A 17,871-nucleotide genomic window follows, 5' to 3' on the forward strand; every position below is an offset into this window, starting at 1 on the left:
TTGTCATGAGACTTAGTGGGAGAGGAAGATATTCCCAATGAGTGAAGTAAGTGCACACGTGACTTTTTTATTTTCCAGAAAATTTCCTCACTTGAGTTGAAGCCAGGAGCATTTCTTATTTGTTTCTGATGCCGGTTGACGGCAGTATTAGAGCTAAAAAATGTTGCGTTTCTTCTGTTCCTACGGGTGTCACTCAGGCACGGGGATTATGAGTGACTATTTGAGCTTGTAGCCCCCCAGCCTGCCCTGTGCCCTATAAGGTTTTGGGGTCCCAGGCAAAGGTGTCTGCGTCGGCCTCTGCGCAGGGTTCTCCCGGGCCTCTGTAACTGTGGGGCTGCTTTTCCAGATGTGGAAAGCCTCGGCCGGCCACACCGTGTCCATCACCCAGGACGACGCGGGAGCCGACGACTGGGAAACCGACCCTGATTTCGTGGTACAAGTCACCAGTCTGCCTGCCTTTCACGTCTCCCGGAGTGGATTTCCCCAGGGTTTGGGTGCGGGTGGGCGGGTGGACGGGTGGGTGGTTGTCTTACAATCCAGGCCGTGGGGTGCACTCGTCATTTATTTTTCTTTTCAGAATGACGTAAGTGAAAAAGAGCAGCGATGGGGGGCCAAAACCGTCCAGGGGTCTGGGCACCAGGAGCATATCAAGTAAGAGACTTTCTCGGTATTTGTGTGACAGTGATGTTCTGAAAGATGAAGATAAGGCAGGGATAAGAGATAAGGTCGTGGCTTCATATGGTGGAATTGGTTTTGTTTTGTTTTGTGACTCGATTTTTTATTTTATTTTTTTTTTTTGCAGCGTTTTTCTTTGTATGTATGTATGTATGTTTTGGCTGCATTGGGTCTTTGTCGCTGCATGCTGTGACTCGATATTTATACAGTAGGTGAATGTAAGACCTGATGTGTACATCTACGTGTTTGTGTACGTGTATGTATACGGACGTGCTCGGTAACTTAAAAATTCCCATCGCAAATGACTTCCGTGCTTCCAATTCTAGAGTCTGTTTTTCAATATTGTGGTTTTCATCGAGGAACACAGTTACCTAAGCTCTTCTCTCTGCTGATGGGAGGTTTCTAAAGCGTGGATGTCTTTGAATACCTTAGACCATAAACACCCTTCTTTAATTTTTATTATTTTGTTATACTTTTATTATTTTATCGTCATCAGTTGGATGCCACGAGCTGAATTCTAAGCATTGTGTTCTCATAAAAGCCTCAAATAGGAGAGCTGCTTGAAGCGTGTCATTGTCTGACTCGGCACTGTCGAAACCGGCCACCTCTGGGGCAGCTTGTTTTCCTGTCGGGAGGTGTAGATAAAGGGACCTTTTAGAATGTGCTCAGTCTGTGCCAGCTTCAGAGTGTGTGCTCCCGTGCCCTGGTTGTGAAGGTGTCCTCACGGACTGCTGACCCGCTTTGGTCACTGGCAGAGAGCTGGTCTTGCTTGGCCCTAGGATCTTTGCGGTAAAATGAAGCTGTTCTTGGCTGAGAGAGACTCAGTAGATCGTCCCGAAAAGGAGGTGAAGTCTGCAGCTCAGGCGTTTTAGACACCAGTGTTCCTCCCTCCCTGAGTCGCTGAGCCCACCCTCTCCCCACAAGCCCCTGAAGAAGGGCCTGGGACCGGCCGGAGGAGGTGGTGCCAGGGGCTGACTCAGGTCACCCGCCGTGGGGTTAGGCTGCCTTCTGACTTGATGCCATCTGGGCTTCTCATCTCTTCTGTTCCCCGTGGCTTCAGAACATGTTGGGGAGGGCGGGTTGGAGGAGAAAGGAGCTCTCTCATCAGGCAGCCTCTGGGTGGGTAGAGCTCAGAGAGCACACAGGGACAGGACGGCTGTTGGTCCTTCCGTGTTCTTGGGAGGCTGGTCTTCCTCCCGTGCTCGTCATGGGGTCGGGAGGTGGCCAGGCCTGGTTGGTTTTGTAGGTGAACTTCGGGGATTGTTGTCCAGGTGTTGAGGTGTGGACATGTTGTCCCTTGGGCAGAGAGGAACCGGATCAGGTGGCCGCCGTGTTGCTGTGGGTCTCCCGACGGAGACAGCTGCAGAGGCTTCCTGGCCTGCCCGGTTTTGGCCACATCTTGTGATCTGTCCCACTGTTCCCAGTGTTTAGAGTACAAGTGGCGCTCACATTGTAAATTCTGCAAACCCCTCACTTCACCTTTGAATGAAAAGCTGGAGTGCTCCAAGGAAAGAGCAACCGTCTAAGTGTTTTGCGTCTCTGGGCTTCTGTCCTAGGGCTGCCTGGGGTGCGGGGCTGTTGACTCTGCTTTTCCCCTCTGCCTCTGGGGACGTTTACAGAACTAGCTCTCCCAAGTCAGGTGTCTGATAAACCCTGAGGAGCTTTTCCCCTTATGGGAGAAAGTCCACATTTCAGCACAGCTCTGTGTGTGTGTGTTGGGGGGGGGGGTTTGGGATGACTCACTGTGAATTCAGATTAGTTTCTTTTTTCTGTTAACTTGCATCTGAGAACTGCCGAAGTTGGGGGACCAGCTGGTGGAACAATAAAGCAAGCACAAGGGAGACAGGGATTGGGGAGCCACCGAGTAGTGAAACCTTGCAGATCTGCCGAGATGACACGTCCTGTCCTCGTCTGTCCCACTGGAAAACAAGGACGCACGTCTGTCTGACCGGTTTCTTCCTGTTTGATCTCTTCCCCCCAAGCATACACAAGCTGAGAGAGAATGTGTTTCAAGAACACCAGACCCTCAAGGAGAAGGAGCTCGAAACGGGACCCAAAGCCTCACACGGCTACGGAGGGAAGTTTGGTGTGGAGCAGGACAGAATGGACAGAGTAAGTGCCCGGCCACGTCGCGGTGGGTCCTGGCATGTCTGACCTCACCATGGTCGGCAGAGTGGTCACTCAGGAGCCTCCCCCCGTAGATGAAAAGTTGGGAGTCTACTTGTTGAGGACGGATTTGCCAGAAGTAATCCTCTCTCCATTGACCTTACCCGCGAAGGGCTCCCGTTTATGGAAGGTCTTTTAAGATGCTGAGTTGCTGGGGAGTGGGTGGTGTGTCGGGAGCCCCAGAGCGGGAGATCAGGTTCTGCCAGAGGCCGCTCTGTGACCAGGATGGAGGCCTGGAAGCGGCCTGACCGCGGGTGTGGTCGCCACCCTGGCGGTTCAGCCTGCGGCCTGAATGCTACCCACCTGCAGACCGGAGCCGAGTCTGCGGGCCTTGGTTCACGTCAAGGGTGGAAATTCAGCCGCCAGGCGTGCTGTCGTCCTTCCCACATTTAGTGAACTTCAGAGAGGACCCTGGCCCCCGGCGTCATGCCACTGCCCACCAGGCTGGGGGCAGGTCCAAGTCGGTGGAGACTGAAGCTGTTAACAGTGCGGCAGCCTTTGCTGGCACTAGAGAAGGGACTGGGTCAGCTGGCGGGGCTGGTGTCCGCCCTGCAGAGAGGATGGTAGACCGTAGCGCGTTTGCAGTGAAGCAGGTCTGCAGTCTTTAGACGTCCCCAGAGAGGTAGGTTTTTCCCAGGCTGGTAATGTGAGATGTCTGCCTTTATTCTGTGCAGAGGTATCAACTGGGTTGGGTTCTGGGCTGTAATTCCACCCCTGTCCCCCTTGTGCCTGGATCGGACTCGGCATCTGAGCTGGGCCTGGGATGACGCGGCTGTGTCACAGTGTGCCATCTGGGCTGTGTCACCCCAGAGCGGATACATGGGGACCTGTGGGCACCCCAAGCCAGGTCTGAAATGAGCCTGAAGACGGAGTCTATGAAGGGCAGGCTGCAGGAGAGAGACAGGGACGACCCCAGTGACCCCGTCACTCCCAGAGATGTCTGGACAGCACACAGGGGCGTGGGGAGCAGAAACCATCTTTGGATCCTAGAAAGTGTGGTGGCTTTTAGGAGCACAGACGGGCAAAATCCCCGTGTTTTTCGGGCAATGAAAGCATCATGTAGGTAGAAACCTTTCCCACCTAACAGAGTCCAGGCTCTCAGGGTTACGGGGAGTGAAAGCAAAGAGACGTTCAGTATAATCTGGGTCCCCAGCTCTGGGTCGGAAAAACCTGTTGGGGAGAACGTTGCAGATGCACCAGGAAGCCCTGGATGAGGACAGTGAGACAGTTGTTTGGGCTGCTGCCGGACTGCCCTGTGCGGGCTGAGCCTCATCATCCCGGCACCCGCGGCCCAGGCCCCTCAGCTCCTGCAGGCTTCCTGCCGGCCCGCGGCTGCCTCTCCCCGTGCTTTGTGCTGCCCTCTGTCAGCGTCACTCCTGCGTTGTGCTGTCCTTCCTGTCGAGGCCTGGACAAGCTGTCCTCGCCTCGTGCTGGGCCTGGCACCGTGAAGGCACTCAGTGGACGGTGTGTGAGTGCCTGGAGCCATGTGTTGACGGCACCCGGGCGGCTCAGGGAACCGAGCTCTCACTCCAGCCGGCGGTTCCCCTCAGGTGGATCCAGCGGGGGGCGCCGCGGTCGGTGGGTGCTTCCTCCCCTGCACCTCCCTGCACACCTGGCAGCTCACGGGAGTGCCACTGGACCAGCCTGTCATCAGAAATCACTAAGGTTCCAAACCGAAACAAGTAACCCTGAAGCTATTTGTCACTTGTCCTTTCCAGAAATTGAAAAAGAGCCCTGAGATCTGTGTGTTGAGACTGTGTGATAGAGACTTCCAGAAAAAAACACATCTTGGGCAGGCACCTACTCGTGAGAGGATTGTGGACTGGGAAGGTGCAGCAGCCATCGGGATCCCATGTGCGCTGTGGCCTGAGCATCTCCCACGCCTCTTTCGGGGCTCACGGGGGCCGTGGTCCATGATGCAGGTTTTGTTCCTCGCCAGGCACGTGTCGGGACGAGTGTACATTCCTGCTTTTGGCAGCGCTCTGCCCAGTGCTGACTGTTCGATAATACATACTGTCTTGTCAACGTAAGGTCAAGGGCAATTTGAGGGATAAATCTGTTTTGATCAGAAAGTTAGAAAAATTAATAAGCTGTCACCCGCCATATTTTCAGAGCAGTGTCCTTAGAACTTCTTTGTGATGAAGAATCAAGTTGGGGAATCCTCTGCGTGCTGCTGCCTCCGTGTCACTCTGCTGACGTTCTCTGGGTGAGACCCAGAAGCTGCGGGTGGGCGGCCTCTGCCGCAGAGGTTTTCCGGGGCTGCGGTGCCGTGGGTCTGCTGTTAGCTACAGGCATCGGGACCAACCCGGAAAGGACAGAAAGCAACAGCTCCAAACTTTAAAGTAGAACCTACTTTGCTCCCTGGGCTGTGGAAGGAATGCACACTCCGAGTGGCCTGCAGAGTTCTCAGTTGTGGCAGTGACTCCGCAGTGGTTGAACCCCAAACCCAGCTGCTGAAGTGGTAGATGAACAGGAAGGGGGTCCACGGTGCGCTAGCGGGTCCCTCACTGCAGGAGGGCCCGAGGCGGGGTGGCTCACTGGAGTAATAGTCAACCGGGGTTTGGGTGTGCCTTCTTGCCCCGCGCCGGGTCACGTGGCAGGCACGCGTCCTGTGCCCTCGATGTCCGCCAGGGGGCCCGTGACCACTGTCCATCCTGCCGAGGGAGCCTGGGACCCTGGTGCCGAGCACTGAGGGTCAGGGGCCTGGGAGGCTGGAGCAGGACGGGGGCCGCTCAGAATTTGGGGAGCGTTTTCAGCGTCGCGGCCGCCGTGGGCTCTCAGGCAGCTCCCGAACTAGCCGCGTTGTCGAGACACAGGCAGCCGTAGCCGTTCTGTGAGTGCACAGAGGTGGTACGCTCCAAGAAGCTTTATTTACAAAAAGCCTCAGTGCCGGGCGTGGGCCCCGGGCCATGGTTTGCTGACCCCACCGTGGGAAACGCCGCGGGAACCCTGGGGTGGACTGCTTGTTCGGCACGTGACCTTGAGAGGATGTCACCAAACTCCCTTCCTGCCCGTCCGTGGGGCTGATGATGTACTGACGGGCCCACTCCGCTCCCGGACAGGCTGGGCGCACGGTGGCTCTTGACTCTGAACGCGAGGCGTGACGCCAGCACACCTGTCTGTGTCTGCATTTGTTAGCAAAATGCATGTTGTGTCCTGATTCCTGGGTCCTGTGGTGTGAAAATGTCCTGTTTGAGTAGGGTGATGGTTGCCAGCGGTCTTCCCGGAACTGGGTCTCAGGAGTCATGTTGCAGGCTGCTGGCTCTGTGGTTTCCGGACGGGGCCTGGCCTCCTGGCTCTTCATGCCCAGTCATGTGAGAAGCCCCCCCTTGTGGCCGGGCTTCTTGGGCAGCTTCCGGAGAGGCTGATAACGGAGAGAGTTCGGGAACACCTGACCGGTGGCCGTGGCTTGCGATGCCCCCCGGGAGGCAGCTTCCCCCAGGCTAACTTCCACGTTGAGTGGTTTCAATTAGGGTCACCCACGCTGACCACAGGTGCGGGCTGCCCCCTTAGACCCCGCATGGGGGGCGGGCAATGTGGTGATACCGGCGGGTGTCTGACACTTTATTTTTGCCACCTGTTCCAGTCAGCGGTCGGCCATGAGTATCAGTCGAAGCTTTCCAAGCACTGCTCGCAGGTCGACTCCGTCCGGGGGTTTGGAGGCAAGTTTGGCGTCCAGGTGGACAGAGTTGATCAGGTGAGTGAAGCGTCCTGGGCAGCTGGCGCCCGGGGAGGGCGAGGAGCCAGTCCTCATAGGTCAGAGCCCACCGCCAGGCGCGTGCTCCGGGCCTCTTGACTCCGTGGGACTGCAGGGTGGGTGTCCTGACCACAGGGCTCACAGGGCCCCCCTTTCCAGTTGCTTTGAGATGATTGGCGCTTTAAGAGGCGAGAACAGGGACTTCCCTGGGCGGTGCAGTGGTTAGGACTCCCTACTCTCACTGCCAGGGGCCCGGGTTCGATCCCTGGTCGGGGAACTAGGATCCCACAGGCCGTGTGGCCAAACAGACAAACAGAAGAACAGTCAAGTGTAAGGGTTTTTTTTACTGATTGCTGTAGAAACCCCCATGTTCATATCTACTCATCGGATGACCCCGGGACAGCCTTAGATTTGTCCAGGGATGCCAGCGGGGACTGTTTACACCCACTGTCCCTGCCTGGACGTCACTGTGACAGGGATCCCCCAAGGGTGTTCAGAGCGGACTGGCAGAGTGCCTCCCGCCTCCCGCGCTGTGCTGAGGGTCCGGTTGCTGCCCCACTGTTCTCGAGTCCCTGGCTCAGGGCCGTCAGCCCCTTTGTTTTATGTCGTAGCATTGCGAGCCTGGGCTTGGGGGTTAGGCCTGGCTGTGTGTGGCCACGGTCCCACGTTTGCCCTTCCCCCGGGCTGCGTGCGTGGTGCCCACCTCAGCGCCGGGCCTTGTTCCTGCTGTTCGTGTGGCTCTTGGGGAGCCCATTTGAGAAGCGGGCTGATGGGAGTCGGCCCAGGTCGGTGTCCTGTGGCTGAGCTCGCTCCGAGGGGGTCGGCCACCGGGGGAGGCAGGGAGGGACAGGCCGCTATGCTCGCAGCTTGGCCTGGGCAGCGCCCCCCCCCCCGCCGGCTTCTGTGAGCATTTTATGGGTTACGAATTCAAAACAGCAGGGCTTTGGGTGTTAATGGCTTAGGAAATCAAAGATCAAAAGATAACATGGTTCATGTTTTTTAAAGTGTCCTATGCATCGTGGATCCAGGCATTTAAAACTGCGTTTCCCTTTTCTCTGTGACTGCAGTCTGCTGTGGGCTTTGAGTACCAGGGGAAAACTGAGAAACACGCCTCGCAGAAAGGTGAGATGTGAAAGACCCCGGTGATGGGAAGGCAGCCCCGCCTGCTTTTGAAGGGCAGGAGCACGTTGTCACTCGAGGCCTCTTCCTGGGGGCAGGGGTGTCGCCACGGGCAGTTCGCTGCTGTCGCCTTCAGGTGTCTGGTCTCCTGGGTGTGGTGTGACAGTGGGGTCCCTGCCACGCAGCCCACGCAGTGCTGGCATCTCGTGTCCCTGTGCCACCTCCCGCGTGGCAGCAGACGCTGCTTCCCCTCACCCGTGCAGCGTTGCCCCCGGACAGCTCCCTCTGTGACGTGGTCGGCAAAACTAACTTTCCCCTGAGTATGGAAACAGAGCCGTTAAATTACTGACATTTTCAGCGTGTACGTGCATCTTTTAACACGGCGTAGGCTAATCTTTATGAGGTAGTGCTCCCTGGTAAAGCCTTTCTGTAAATGAAAGCCTCTGGGACCCTCGTTCCCTGACCAGGGATCAGACCTGCGCCCCCTGCAGTGGATGCGTGGAGTCTTAAACACTGGACCGCCAGGGAAGTCCCTTGAGGTTTTTTTTTTTGTGTGGTACGCGGGCCTCTCACTGCTGTGGCCTCTCCCGTTGCGGAGCACAGCCTCCGGACGCGCAGGCTCAGCGGCCACGGCTCATGGGCCCAGCCGCTCCGCGGCACGTGGGATCTTCCCGGACCGTCCCCTGCATCGGCAGGCGGACTCTCAACCACTGCACTACCAGGGAAGCCCCCTTGAGGTGTTTTTTGCAAGCTTGTTTACTTCTGCCTCTTGCGGGTCATCCGATGACCCAGGGAAGTAGCTCGGCCTGGGAGTGCTCTAGGCCCCACCGGTCCACCCAGCCCACCTGGCTCGATGTGTTGGAGGGGTCGGGTCTTTTCTAGAAAGACCCGTGCAGCTGCCTAGCTGTCTTTATACACTGACCTTTATTTGAACGGTTACTTCCCAAAGTGGGCCTGCAGCTCACCTCTGCCCTTCAGTAGTCGAAGGGGACCAGACTGCAGAGGCGCATAGACGCGTCCAGCGTCACCCGTGTGTGGCAGCGGGTAGCTTGTTGTACATTTTAAGATGCGTGCTTGACCTCCTGGTGAGTCTTGCTTCGCCTGACCAAGGTGGCACTTGGCCTGACACACTTTCCTGACCGCTGCCCTGTCTCCCCAGACTACTCGAGCGGTTTCGGTGGCAAGTACGGCGTGCAGTCTGACCGCGTGGACAAGAGCGCCGTGGGCTTCGACTATCAGAGCAAGACGGAGAAGCACGAGTCGCAGAGAGGTGGGCCGCAGCGGCGCCCTGCTGACCGTCAGGCACCCCGGGCCCCGTTGTTTCTCATGCATTCACCGACACACACCCAGGGGACTTCTCCCTGATGCAAATCGGTTTATGTTATATTTATATAATTTTTCTAACTTCAGGTGTTTGGATGTCCCTGTTACTTTCTGGACGGTGTAGGTGGCTTGTCGTATTTCTTTTTCTTTAAAGGTTTATTTATTTATTCATTTTGTTTATTTTTGGCTGCGTCAGCTCTTAGTTGTGGCACGTGAGCTCTTCGCTGTGGTGCGCGGGCTTCTCTCCAGTTATGGCATTTGGGTTTTCTCTTCTCTAGATGTGGCGCGCAGGCTCTGGGGCACGTGGGCTCTGTAGTTTGCGGCACAAGGACTCTAGTTGAGGCACACGAGCTTAGTTGACCCGCGGCATGTGGGCTCTTAGCTCACTGACCAGGGATTGAACCCACGTCCCCTGCGTTGTAAGGCATCTTCTTTACCACTGGACCACCAAGGAAGTCGCGGTTTGTCGTAATTTTGATGACGGCTGAGTCCTCTGTTCCGTGGTCCAGTTAACTGTTCCTCTCTGGAATGTGGAATTTAGGTTATTTCCAATTTTTGATGTTAAAAATTGCCTACAGGGACTTCCCTGGTGGAGTGGTTAAGAACCTGCCTGCCAGTGCAGGGGACACGGGTTCGAGCCCTGGTCCGGGAAGATCCCACATGCCACGGAGCAGCTAAACCTGTGCGCTACAGCTACTGAGCCTGCCCTCTAGAGCCCACGAGGCACAACTACTGAGCCCGCACGCCTAGAGCCCGTGCTCTGCAACAAGAGAAGCCACTGCAAGGAGAAGCCCGTGCACCGCAACCAAGAGTAGCCCCCGCTCGCCGCAACTAGAGAAAGCCCGCACGCAGCAACAAAGACCCAACCCGAAGTAAACCCCAAGACCCAAAAATAAAATAAGTAAATTCATTAAAAAAAAAAAAAAAAAATTTGACTGCAGTGAATATTCTGTTATATACATAAGTGATTATTTAAAAGAATAAATTCCTAGCAATGGAGTTGCTGGGTCAAAAGACGTTGAATCTAAAATTTTGATAGAGCCTTCTAGATTGTCCTTAGAAGCCATCCTGACTTGCCTTTCACTGTGATGTAAGTGATCAGTTACGGCCCTCTGCCCTCTGAGGTGTGTGTTCATGGAGCTTGACTTAAAGATTCAACCCCCGCTGCAGAGCTCCTGATCTGTTGGTGGTTCTGCATCGCTTGTTTTGTTTGTCCTGCACATGTAAATTATTTGAACACTGGCCAGCTTATAAACTGAGAGCTCACGTACTTTTTAAAACCCCAGATTTTTTTTAAGAAACAAAAATGAAAGCCATCACTGGAAACCCCACTGGCTTGGCATTTCCCCAAGGGGATGGCCGTTGGGCCCGAGGGGCTCCTGTTTGCTGAGGGCGGTGCTTCCCTTACACCTGGCAGGGCCTGCCTGCCCTGAGGCTGCTGGGCCTGCTGCATGGGGTTCCTTGAAACTCTGCCTTCTCTCTCTGCTAGGCACACACCTGTACTCCTTTGCACTGTATGCCCGCTGCCAGCCAGCACCTGCTGTTGGATCCTGTTCATTTTTACCAGATTTTCTCCCCGAGATGCCCTTGAAGAAGAATAAATACGCCTTTGGGCAGTTGGGGAGCAGAGGCCGAAGTGCCGGGAGCAGCCCTAGGCGTTCCGGGAAGGGATTTGATCTCTGCGTGCGTTCTACTCCGTTAATGTGTCCGTGATGGAGTCATGCCTTAGTGTAAAGATAGCAATTTAGTATAATAATAACTTAGCTTTGAGTTGAACTGACATTCCTGGAAGGTAGTCCGTGTTTATCCTGTTCCTTTGGCGGTGCCCCCGGCACAGCTCTGCTAGCTTTGGTTAGGAGGTAGGGTGACCCTCCAAGAGCTTCGCCCTGTGGCTCACCCTGAGTTCAGAAACTTTATGTCACCTGTCGTCTCATGCTGTCTTTTGGGGTGAAGGAGAGGCGCGACAGTTGTTCGTCTGCTCTGTTTGCTGCACTTCGTAGTCCATCATTACATACAAATAACACTTTTAAATGTTTCCTACGTAAGTGATCTTAGAGTGAGCCGCGGAGACTTTAGGTTTGTTTTTTTAAATTGAGTGATCAAAATACTTCCTTAAAGACTGCTGAAATCCACAGCGTGCTCGCTGATCTTGTGACTGGTTTATGAACAGTACTCTTCTTGTTTTCAGATTACTCCAGAGGTTTTGGTGGCAAGTATGGTATCGACAAGGACAAGGTGGATAAGAGCGCGGTCGGCTTTGAGTATCAAGGCAAAACCGAGAAGCACGAGTCCCAGAAAGGTGGCTTCAGTTTAACCTTATTGTCCAGCTAGCAGCTATTAACGTGATAGGTGATAACCAGAACAGAAATGGAAAAACAGAACGTAACCGGGAACAGTTAGGGTGGATGTCTCTTTCTGTTAAACATTGAACTGTAAAACAGAAAATCCAAAAACAGAGCCGTTAAGTAAGAAATCCAGTCCTTAGACCTCCTTTAGCTTGAACACTGCAGCGGCGTGGCTTGTAGCAGGGGCCACGTGTCGCACGTCTGTGTAAGTGGTGAGACCCAATGGCACGTCAGTGCTGTGACACTGCATGCTTCGCGGGTTCCTGTAGGGGGTCCCGTCAGTGTTAATCCATGGTGCGGAGATGGTAGATGAGGTTATTTTCCTGACACACTACGAGGCGGTCCTCTTAATGAATGTCATCTGAAGTTTCACCAAAGGTCAGGAAGAGAAAGGATGGTTTAGTGAATTGTGTATGTTGAACTTCACGGAAAACCTGCTTTCTCCCTGTTACGCAGGCTGCCCATTAATACTCGATTATGGCCTTTTATTGTCTACGCAGACTACGTGAAAGGCTTTGGAGGGAAGTTCGGTGTGCAGACAGACAGACAGGACAAGTGTGCCCTTGGCTGGGATCACCAGGAGAAGCTGCATCTGCACGAATCCCAAAAAGGTACGTTCATGCTGGCTGCTCGCCTGCGAGGCCCTTCGAGAAGTTCATTTCTGTTTACAGGTCCACGTGTGCCTGGCCTCACGGTACTTGTGTCGCGGTGCTGTCCTGTCTTCAGTGGGGGAGGCATCCTCTGTCCCCACGGCTTTGGAAGGACCCCTCTGCCCGTAGTGATTTCCCCTTCCCCCCTGGGGGGCTGCGGTTGGGCGGGGCAGGGCGCCTGTGCTCGCCTGGGCCCGGAAGCCCCAGCCGCTGCGGCAGTGTTCCTGAGGGACTGCTGCCTGCCGCTCCTGGCGGCCACAGGGGCGGCACGGTGGTCCCAGCCCGAGAGGCGCCCCGTCCCTGGGAGTGTGGCCGCCGGGGCCCCGGGCTTGCAGCCAGCGCGGTGGGGAGCGGGGCTGCCACGTGGCTGTGGGGTGGGCTGTGTGTGTAACGTGTCTCTTTCTTCAAGTGAGCAGAGACGCGTGCTCTTGTCTGCAGCGTGGGCGGGGCCCTGCAGAGAGCCCCGGAGCACGGAGCGGCTTTTCCGAATCGGCTCAAATACAGTTGCTAACCTGCTTTCGGGCCTGGGCCGCGTGTTCAGACGTTGTCTGTCCTTTAACCTTTTGAGCCCTTTGTGACTATTGGTGAGACTGGGAGCTGGCTCTGTCGTCCCCGAGCTCGGCGCAGCCCTTGTTTCCTCCAGGCGACGTGTTTGAGTCTAACCAAACTTGTGTTTCCTCTCGGTTGTTTTCTCCACTGTCACCTGTGGATTTTCAGATTATAAGACTGGTTTCGGAGGCAGATTTGGTGTTCAGTCCGAGAGGCAGGACCCCTGTGCTGTGGGCTTTGATTACAAGGAGAGACTGGCCAAGCACGAGTCCCAGCAAGGCACAGTTGCTCCCCGGCTCCCCCCAGCCCCGCCCAGTGCCGCCACTTCTAGCACAGACTTCAGGGCTCAGCCTCCGAGTCACCCGCTGTCACCTGCAGGGGCACCTGGGCACTTCCAGCCCAGTGCTGTACCGGAGCGGAATTCACTCGCACCCTTTCTTCCCTGTTGACTTTTTTCTCTCCCGTAACCGTTGGGGTGTGTGTCTGGTCAAAGGTGGCGTGAGGTGCAGGTCACTCCAACCCCGTGGCGTGCCTCGCTCCTGGAGTGGGCTGTCTGGTCTCCCGGCGGCCTTCCGCAGCAGTGCTTGCTGTTGCCGGGACTCCTGTGAGTGTCGCGTAGGCCGCCTCCCTGTCTCCGACACCGGGAGAAACGTGTCTGGTTCAGCCCGATCACTGGCCTTGGACCAGGGGCGTGGGGCAGGCGTGTCCACGTGGTTTCTGTGTCTCATTTGTGGTGGTGTTCTTTTGGTTTTTGCTAGTTTTTTTGATGACACCATCTCTGTGTGACTCCTTCACACAGAACCAGACAGTACGTACGCAAAGCTGGAACTCAACAGGAGGTTTCTGGGTGCATATATTGGGAGTCCAGATGGCAAACGTGCTTTTGCTCAGAGCAGTTATCTAATGTCTGTCAAAATTCAGGCTTGATCATTAGAACCGGGACACACAGTTGGCAAAGAGTTGTGTCCTCGTTTTACGGGGCTGAGTTTAGGCGCTCGGCGCCAACGTTCAGGGAGGATCGCCTCGGGCTGACCCGGCAGACGCGTGGACGCGGCGTTGACACTGCGCGGCAGTGCGATTGCCATGTGGACCTGTGTTGCCACAACATAAGTATTTGGCTGGTAGAAGTTCCGGGAAACTTTTTCTCTTTTAAAAAAGCAAGAGGAAAAAAATAAGTAAAACGAGAGAATCCCTGCACTTGAGCCTCTTTTTAGCACTCAGTAGAGCAGGAGCGCAGAGCAGAGACTGTGCTAGGACGTGGCGCCCTGCCTGCCACCCGCACCCCTGTCCCCCGGGAGCACGCGGGGAGCATGCCACACCTCTTTCCTGCCTCTCACCTGCCTGCTACCGAGCACCACGGGTAGAAGCCCAACTCGCAAGCAAAGGCTCATCGTTCCACGTTCTCGTTCTGTTACTCTGGGTGCATTTTCTCGGGCTCTTTCTGGACCTGTTTGCATGCGCCTGCTGCCGGCAGCTGGCGGACCTCAGCCCGAGACTAAGTGCTGTGCTGTCACATTGCAGACTACTCCAGAGGCTTCGGTGGGAAATACGGGGTGCAGAAGGACCGGATGGATAAGGTGAGTGCTTCACGTCTAGGGCTCGGTGTTTTCTGCTGAAGAGGATCGGGCGTCTGACGCTCTTGGCGGGCAGATGGCTGTTCCCTGGGTGGTCTCTGGTCTCTGGTGGGCGCCTGGCGCGTGTTTGCAGAAGCGCGAACGTTTCAGGCAGGCGTGTGTCATCACCGTGGCGGTGCCATTAGCTGACACACGTGCCAGGCTTCGTCCCCTGTGTCACGGGTGTCCTCTCCTGGACCCCTCGAGGCCACGCTGTGAGGCAGTTGCTGTCCCTGTCACGTTTTGGGGGCGGCGGGGTCCCTGGCCAGGCAGGCGCAGCGCTGGGCCGCCGTCGCGAACGCCTCCCAGACACGTGGCTGTGACCGTACTTGGCAGTGAACCCATCTGGAAACCGAGCTCTTTGGTCACGCTGGCCGCATCGCGGGGCCTGCCGTCTTGGGGAAGGCGGATCCAGAAGGTGCGCGTCGCCGCAGGGGGTCCCCAGAGGCAGGGTGACACGGCTGCGCGGCTCCACGCTCTGCTCTCCCTGGGGTGCCCTAGTCCAGCTGGTCCCTCCTGCTTGGTTTCAGAGTCTCAGCGCGTCAGGTGGTTGGGTTTCTGGTCTAAATTCCAACCGCGTCAGAGGAGCAGACCCACGAGCTGCGTGGAGCGGTCCTCGCTGGGGATTGGGCGTGGTCTGTCTCCCGTCGGTTCAGCTGGACCGAGGTTGAGGCTGCCCTGCCCGGTCGGTAGTCTGGGCGCCAGGGCCGGTCCCTGTGGAGTTCCCCTTCCATCAGGCTCCCAGCTGACCCCTCGGGGGACCCCATCACGTGACCGCGTGTGGGCCCTGGGAGCGAGCGGCAGGGCACAGGGCTCTGGCCGCGGGGCCGGGAGTGTCCTGAGGGGGTGCGAGTCTGAGCTCGGCTTTGCGGGTGGTGGGAGCTCGCCAGGGAGGACGGGGCCAGTGTGTGTGTGGGCGTGGGGACGGGGACACCGAGGACCTGGCGGGCCTGTGGTCGGTGTTGTGGCAGATACAGAAGGTCTGAGAGAAGCCAGACGGGGTCTGCTGCAGGGGGCCAGGTGGTGAGTGGCTGGTCACGACCCACTTCAGGGAGCCCTGCGGACCCCCGGTGAGGTTTTGTGTTTCATCAGATGGGTTCTGAGCGGCCCTGCAAGGGTTTGACAGGCAAATGACGTGAATAGGACGTGCACCAAGCAGCCTCCCTGCCCCGGGGTGGAGAGTGGATCGCGGGGGAAGCCGCAAGGCTGTGGCCCCGGTTAGGAGGCGGCTTCAGCGCTTTGATCGGGGTGCTTCTGGCTCGGCCTGGGGATGGCGGTGGAGGGAGAGAGATGCTTCCTCGAGGCAGCGTGGGTGCTGAAGCCCCTGCGCTTAAGGGGTGAGGGGGAGGGCCTCCCGGGTGGATGGTGGGGCTGTCTGCTGAGCTCAGGAACTTGGGGGGAGGGGCACGTCTGGTTGGGCTGCCAGGCGGCGCAGGTAGTTCAGATGGAGGGGGTGGGGGGGTGCCTGCAGACGGAGGTGGAGTTGGGGAGCCTGCAGAGCGGCGAGGGGGCCATGGGCCACGCCTGTGGGATGGCAGTGGGCAGGCTGGTCAGAGGAGACTGGGCAGGGCACCTGGCGAGGTGCGGGGAGCCCACAGGTTCCACTGGTGCTGGTCTGAGGGTGGAGAGTTGTGAGGGGGGCAGGGGCCGTCTCTGCCCTGAGGCGCTGCTGGGGACATCCTGTCTGGGCGAGCCAGGTGGTGGCACTTGGAGTCTGGCAGGGGTCTGGGCTGTGGGAGGGAGGGAGCCGTGGCAGTGGCACGTTTGGGCCATGATCGGGGAGAGCTGGGCACTGGTCAGCCGAGGGGATGGTTCTGTTTTAAGGGGGGAGGAGCCCAGGCAATAGACAGGGAGGTGCAGGGAGACCCTGGGGCGTGGGGGGGGGTGCGCGGGGTGCCCCTGCGGCCAGCTAGTGGCCTGTGCTGTGCGCTTGGGGAGCCCGGGGCTTAGAAGGGTGAGGCACCTGCCCAGGTCTCAGCCTTGGCGGCAGCATGAGACCATCCCTGGGGATAGGCGGCGCAGGGACTCAGGTCTGACGTAGTCCCCGTGGGTGGTGGAAGCAGGTGCGAGGTTTCTGGCAGGTGAGCCCCAGGAGAGGCCGAGACCTTGAGTTGGTCAGGCTGGACGGTGGGGAGCGGGGAGCTGGGTCCAGGTGGAGGAGGGTGGCCAGCAGGAGAGGGGAAGGCTGTAGTCGGTGGGCAGGTCTTGGTGATGGGGGTGCAGTGTGGTGGGGACGCCGCAGCTGGAAACTAGAGGCTTGGGGTCGTGGTGTTTGCCAGAAGCCTGGGGGCGAAGGCAGAGAGGTGGCTCTGAGCATCATGCTGGAGAGTTGGCCGGACGGGACGGGCAGCGGGTGTGCAGGAGCCACGGCCCGGAAGCTGGGGGGGCGCTGACCCCTTCCCCGCCAAGGCCGCAGGGCAGGCAGGAGCCTTGTGGGAGAGCCGGTGGGGGCGGGGCCTTAGAGGTTGTTCTGGAAAGAGATGGGGAGGTTTGGGGAGCAGAGGAGGGGGGTGGTCTGGGCAGCCGAGCAGCTACCTCGGAGATGGAGGAGGCAGGAGAAGGGGGCTTTGACGGGAGGGTCGGGGCCGGCCCCCAGGCGTGCCGACCAGAGCCCATGGGTCACTGCCGCCCTCGTGGAGCTGCCTGCGCCTGAACTTGGTGCGGGCCGTGCGCACTTCCCAAAGCTGCTGCTCGCGGCCGGCCTCAGGGTCAGCCGGTCACAGGCTTCCTTCCACGCATCCTTTCTCACGGTTCCTGTGTCAAGAAAGCAGTGACCGTCCTGAGCCCCTGGCGTGTTTCCCTGGGAGGCGTTTGTGCCCAGCGGCCAGTGCTGCCCTGAGCTGTCAGTCCGCGCCCGGGTCAGCCTTTACGTGGACGGTTGTCGCTGTCCTTTTAGTCTCACAGAGTTGGGTCCCTACAGAACCAAACTAGAGTCGCACTTACTGGGAGAGGTGGACGATCGGGGGGCCTTTGTACGTCCCAGGGTCCTCTCCCAGCACAGCAGAGGCTTCTGGGCTCCCCTGCAAATTCTGTCCGTGGCGAGAGCTTGGGAGGAACACGTGCTTGGTTTATGGTTGTGAAGTGGAGGCACGTGGTAGGGTTTTTGGTTTTTCTGCTTTTTTGAGCAATTTGCTCAAATTTGAGAGGAAGGTGCAGAGATTTCCCGTATACTCCCTACCTCCCCTGCCCCACCCAGTGGTCCATTTGTTACGATCTGTGAACCTACATTGAGCCTACATCGTAGGCACCCAGCGCTGAGGTCGGCTTCAGGGTTCTGTCCTGGGGTGGTTCTGCCGGTTTGCACAGGCGTGTAGTGACTCGTATCTACCACTGTCGATTCCTGCACAGCGGTTTCACTGCCCTAAACATCCTGGCCCTGCCCATTCACCCCCCACTCCCCATAGGTGTGTTTCTTCTCTGACTGACCCGTATGGTCACCAGCCAATGTGCTATCAACACACTTTTCATTCCTCTGTTAATGTGCAGAACAGGTGGGCTCTCTGGTTGGTTCTTTTGGAAGATCTGGGGCAGGCCTTTGTGCAGGGAGAGGAAAGGAAGAAAGAAAAATGCGTTCCTGATCTCCCCTTTCCTGTCCTGGTAGAACGCTTCCACCTTTGAGGACGTTGCCACGGTGGCCTCCACTTATCAGAAGACTGTCCCTGTCGAAGCAGGTAAGTCCCAGCAGACCCCCCCGACAGCACCGTGGCTTTTCCCAGCAGACCCCCCGACAGCAC

General features: G+C 57.4%; 1 protein-coding gene across 3 annotated transcripts in view; it reads left to right on the forward strand.

Annotated features, from left to right (window-relative positions):
- The window catches only part of CTTN (cortactin), a 33,617-nt gene that overhangs the window by 5,866 nt on the left and 9,880 nt on the right, over positions 1–17,871 (forward strand). For 2 of the 3 annotated variants that reach the window (XM_029208331.1, XM_029208330.1), the window contains exons 3-13: positions 347–433; positions 578–651; positions 2,658–2,787; positions 6,428–6,538; positions 7,606–7,660; positions 8,817–8,927; positions 11,169–11,279; positions 11,826–11,936; positions 12,693–12,803; positions 14,046–14,101; positions 17,739–17,808. In XM_029208331.1, coding sequence (XP_029064164.1) covers positions 347–433; positions 578–651; positions 2,658–2,787; positions 6,428–6,538; positions 7,606–7,660; positions 8,817–8,927; positions 11,169–11,279; positions 11,826–11,936; positions 12,693–12,803; positions 14,046–14,101; positions 17,739–17,808 — 1,027 coding nt within the window. The remainder of the gene's footprint in view (positions 1–346; positions 434–577; positions 652–2,657; positions 2,788–6,427; positions 6,539–7,605; positions 7,661–8,816; positions 8,928–11,168; positions 11,280–11,825; positions 11,937–12,692; positions 12,804–14,045; positions 14,102–17,738; positions 17,809–17,871) is intronic. The other variant, XM_029208332.1, reaches the window with a different exon arrangement.

The sequence above is a fragment of the Monodon monoceros genome, unplaced genomic scaffold (assembly GCF_005190385.1).
Source record: "Monodon monoceros isolate NGI ecotype Baffin Bay Population unplaced genomic scaffold, NGI_Narwhal_1 Super_Scaffold_7, whole genome shotgun sequence".
Classification (NCBI taxonomy): Eukaryota; Metazoa; Chordata; class Mammalia; order Artiodactyla; family Monodontidae; genus Monodon; species Monodon monoceros.